The 5,180-nt window shown below is 34.8% G+C and overlaps 1 protein-coding gene across 1 annotated transcript; it reads left to right on the plus strand.

The window, feature by feature from the left end:
• Window positions 1-3,299: 3,299 nt before the first annotated feature.
• Window positions 3,300-4,118, plus strand: LOC140449998 (uncharacterized). Its single transcript, XM_072543417.1, has one exon. It carries the CDS (start codon window positions 3,300-3,302, stop codon window positions 4,116-4,118), a length of 819 nt encoding a protein of 272 aa, XP_072399518.1.
• Window positions 4,119-5,180: the final 1,062 nt, after the last annotated feature.

Here is a 5,180-nt window from a genome sequence, read left to right on the forward strand (position 1 = left end):
TTGTATGATATTGATTGGTATGTTTCTTTTATACAGTAGGTGTAAGACGTCTTTGACTTGGATGTGATCGACAGCCTTCACCACGTCTATAAAACATAGGTATGCTGGTTTATTGTACTCGATAGCCTTTTCTGTGATTTACCTTAGTACAAATACGGCTTCAAACTAGGATCTTCTGGATCTGAATCCTTGTTGTTCATCTGATAAAGTTTTTATTTTATTGATTTTGTTGATCAGGACTTTTGTGGTAAGCTAATTCCTAGTAGGGAGATGATTCAAACAATTTAAATTAATGTATACAAGATGTTACATTAAAAACAAAGATGATGGACTCTGCTAGACTTGCGTTAATCACCCTGTACAATTCAATTTATGTTAAAACTACATCTGAAAAAGTACATCTGAATTTAAAAATTGAGATTTCCAAGCGTTTTTAAAACTTTCTTTAAAATAATGACACACAATTTTATTCCATAATACGTTAGGTTTGGACGTAAGTACCTTGTTTACGTTTGCAGCTGCTCCTTTTTTTTATGCAGGGGTTTTTGAGGAGGTGAGCAACGTCAGTTGTAAGTAGGTAGTTTTAGGTAGCATGCTACTAGCTGAGCAGGGGCCTTAAAAATGGTGTTGTTTGTAAGAAAAAAGCATCATGAGAAGAGTTTTTGGGTTAGCCAATCAAGCCATGAGCAAAAGGTACCTCTGGCGTCACCAACCACACAAATGGAACGGATTTTGAATCAGCGATTTTGGCGTGCAGCTATTTTATCTACGATATATGAGGGGGGTTAATTCTAGGGCGTCGTAACACTAATCAACAAGAATGTTATCAGCCAAGTGTTAAAGCTTGGCTGGGGGAAAAGGAACTTTTGTGTGGAGAAGCCTGATGACTATGTAATCTATGCAATGGCAAGGAGTTTTTAGAGTTTGTTTGGCTCTGTTGTTGGAGTCAGCTATTGTGCAAAGGACGTATCTTCTACTGAGATTGCGGATTTTCCCTTTATTGTTAATAAATATTCGCAACTTGATGAATGAGTGCTCACGGATAATGCGCATGGTTTCCTATGTACTTAGGATTTTCCTTTCTGTTTGCAAAACGATGTTACTCACTTTACTATATAATCGTGAATTTTAAAATAATATAATCCACGTGGTTAAAACCTTACCATATTGTTACAAAATTAGTAAAGTTTAAAAAAAAATTTTGTGGACTAATTTATACAATATTAATGATGAACCCTGTAACTTTTTATACTTCATGCAGCAGCAAAATACCGCCAAACTCTTTAAGTTCTTAACTGCTTTGCATGAAGGCCCTGTGAATAAAAAATAAAAATAAAATTTTTTTTACTTGCCCCCTAGTCGTTCATTAAGGTTAATTTTACACCTGTCTTCTCGCCCTAGGTGTCAATTAGGCAAGACATGTATACTGGAATTTAACGAGTTTTATACGAAAGTCCTCATTAAAATTCATCAACCCAATTTAAAAAATCGTCGAATTTTTCTGCAGTGAGGCTTTTTTGTAAGTAGTGCATACATATAAATACGTAAGGTTAGTGGTAGTCGGGTAAATACACATTGTTCTGGAAGTAGAATGAAAAATAAACACGTTATTAATTTTTAAAATAATTATGTGCCTTTTTTTGTTAACTCTTTCTAGTATTCACGGTAGAATAAGCTTCGATAGAAAAATTCTTGGTTGGTACAAAAACCTCCATGTTTGTAACTGCAATTTTAAACGAATCTTTAAAATTAATATTGCATAAGTACACACTGATTTCCAGGGGTTGTAAAAATATGTGAGAGATGCAATAGAAAATAATAGCCATGAGAATAAACACGCAAACAGAGTAAGCCTAATTTAAATTATACGATTATCTTGAATCTACGACAAAAGGACGCGGAAAACAGGACGCGAGACCAAAGGACGCGGAAAAAAGGACGCGCGAAAAAAGGACGCGTGGAAAAAAGGACGCATATTATTAATGAAAAACTATAAATAGTTTATTTTAATTGACATTAGCCATTACCCCCTTTTTATCCTCATATGTTATTACAGAAAATGATTCTACCTAACCTAAAATCGGTTACGGTAAGAGTAAAAAGTGAAAAATAATTATATGAAAAAAACTTGCCCTCACATTATTTTATCGAGGCTTAGGACTAAAATATCTTAAGTAAAATAATAAATATTAATATAATGTTGATTCAAGATTTCTGGTATTGAAACAGGTTAGATTCCATATTATCAGAATTATGTATGGGATTAGAAAAACCCAAGTACCAGCCCAGTAAGGGGTCTAATAAGGGTTTAACGCGAACCGGAAGGTTGGTAAATTCCGCAGGTAATGTTAAGAATGTAAATAGAAACGATTAGTAAGAAAATAAAACTTTCTAATTGTTTGATAATTGTTTTTAAGAAATGAATATTACAAAAGGTCCGATATAACAAAACATCATTAACCAAATTGTTTATAAAGGGGAAACTTGTCGCGGTAGGTAATTTATTCTGTTCTTAACAAAAAAACATTTTACAAATTGATATCAGTCTGTTAAGATGGTGTTAGCGTTTGTGAAAAGCCAAAAAGGCAACAACTTGTTACTTTATAATGGATTTCTCCATAAAAAAGAGCGAGTGATTGGTGAAAAGACAATTTGGAAGTGTGCTACTTATAATAAGTGCAAATGTACAGGAAGAGTGCATACCGTTGTGGATGAAATTACAAAATCCACAGAACATACAGTGCACAGATTCTAAATGTGCCGGTGGGAGATGGCTTCTATGCGCTGTATTATAGTCGATGTATGAGAGAAAGTTTTCAAAATAATGAAATAACAAATAGTAATATAAAATTTGTTATTTCATTATTTCGAAAACTTTTTCTCTCATACACCAACTATAATACAACGCGTAGAAGCCATCTCCCACCGACATGTTTAGAATCTATGCACTGTAATCACGTTGCAGACACGGCAAAGATTGAAGCAAAAGAAGCTTGTAACCGGATGAAAGAAGTTGCACAACAACTGGAACACTCCACCCAAGGTGTAGTAAGTGAAATTTCTCAAGGACTTTCCTTAGCTGCTACGGCACAACTTCCATCAGTGTCGTCGTTAAAAAAACTGTGCAAAGAGTTCGGAACGAGCTAGGAGGTACGCCCGCAAATCCGAGAAATTTAGAAGAACTTGTGCTTCCAGAAGAATATAAAACAACTACAGGCGGTGAGCTATTTCTATTATTTGATAGCGGGCCAGAAGAAGAATGTATTTTGTTATTTTCAACACAAAGAAATTTAAGATTTATGGAACAATGCGATCATTGGTATGCCGATGGAACATTTAACTCAGCACCACCATTGTTTTCTCAAATATACACAATTCATGGAGTGCGATACAGTAATGTAATCCCGACTGTATTTGCACTTCTAACGAACAAAACACAAGAGACTTATACACGTGTATTTCAGCAACTAAAGGTGTTGAATCCGGCCTTGCGCCCTCTAACAATAATGATGGACTTTAAAAGAGCGGCAATGAATGCTGCACAAACTGAGTTCCCAAATGTGAGAATCCGCGGATGTTTTTTTCATTTCTCGCAGTGTATGTGGCGCCATATTCAAAGTGCCGGATTGCAACGTAGATATATTGAGAATCCTGACTTCGCCCTTTACCTAAGACAATTGACAGTTCTTGCGTTTGTTCCAGACAACCATGTAGTCAGAGTGTACGAGGAGATGCTCAATAGCGATTTTTATACACAAAATGAAGAACTACTAGTGCCGCTGATTAATTACTTTGAAGACACTTGGATAGGGAGATTAGCTAGAAGAGGAAATCGAAGACAACCCCTTTTTCCAGCAAATGTATGGAATTGTTACGATTTGGCAGACCAAGATATACCTCGAACTAATAATGCTGTCGAAGGATGGCACAACAGCTTTTCTTCTCTTCTCAATAGTGAACATCCGAATATTTGGAAATTTATTAATTCTCTAAAAAAAGAATATGATTTAAATGTTTTGAAAATAGAGCAGTACATTTCGGGCAATGTACCTCCACGCAAAAAGAAAATATCAAGATACAGCAAACAGGATAAGGGCTATTGTTGCCGATTATGCTGACAGGCCAACTTTAGAATATTTGAGAGGCATTGCTCACACTTTTCAGTTGCAAACATAAAAAAAATACAAAAAAATTAATATCAAAAATAAAACAAAAAAAAAATAAAATGACAAAAAAATTCTAAAAAAAAACAAAAAATAAAAAAAACTTGTAAACACGCCAGCTTCTGCTGCCAGTCCTAAGCCTGGATAAAGTGTGAAGGCAAGTTTTTTTCATATAAATATTTTTCACTTTTTACTTTTACCGTAACCGATTTTAGGTTAGGTAGAATCATTTTCTGTAATTATATATAGGGGATAAACGAGGGTAATTGCTATTGTCAATTAAAATAAACTATTTATAGTATTTCATTAATAATATGCGTCCTTTTTTCCACGCGTCCTTTTTTCCACGCGTCCTTTTTTCGCGCGTCCTTTTTTCCGCGTCCTTTTTTATGCGTCCTTTTTTTCCGCGTCCTTTGGTCGGTATACCGATTATCTTGAAGTCATTGAAGTTGCTTTTTTAACATACAGGGTAAATTTTAGTGTAACATTCGTCAATAATTTTATTATGGTAAAGACTATCGAAAAAAAAAAAGAAAAAATGCTTGGAGGCTTGGAAAATATTGCGAATTCTACAGGGTGATTAATATTTAGATGCCTTTTGTAATCCCTGATTCTACAATATGAGATTTGATACTGTTAGAATAGACTTCTGAACTAGTGTAATATTTATTTAATTTTTCACATGCGAAAAATCATGCCATTTTTTCGCTGTAATAATTACTTTCATTCTACCACAATTATTTCCCTACTCCAACCCTTTCTACTCCCACTTCAATCCCATCCCTTTAAACTAATACACGATAATCAAATACCTCTCTCACACCCTCGTACTGACAAACTGTTTTTACTCATACCATCTTACAATCTAATTCATTAGATTCAGTCGAACCTGCCATTTCTTCTGTTACTGTTGCCCTACCGTTCGTAAAGGGCCAAGTAACAACAGCACTTGCAGTATCCAACAATATTCCGGCTTTGATCGCTCAGTCTATCTTGCCGCCTTCTGATATGGTGAAT

This window comes from Diabrotica undecimpunctata, chromosome 9 (assembly GCF_040954645.1).
Source record: "Diabrotica undecimpunctata isolate CICGRU chromosome 9, icDiaUnde3, whole genome shotgun sequence".
Lineage (NCBI taxonomy): Eukaryota > Metazoa > Arthropoda > Insecta > Coleoptera > Chrysomelidae > Diabrotica > Diabrotica undecimpunctata.

What these genes read in the sequence shown, in the direction of transcription:
- LOC140449998 (XM_072543417.1), top strand. Translation starts at nt 3,300, where the DNA reads ATGGAACAATGCGATCATTGGTATGCCGATGGAACATTTAACTCAGCA.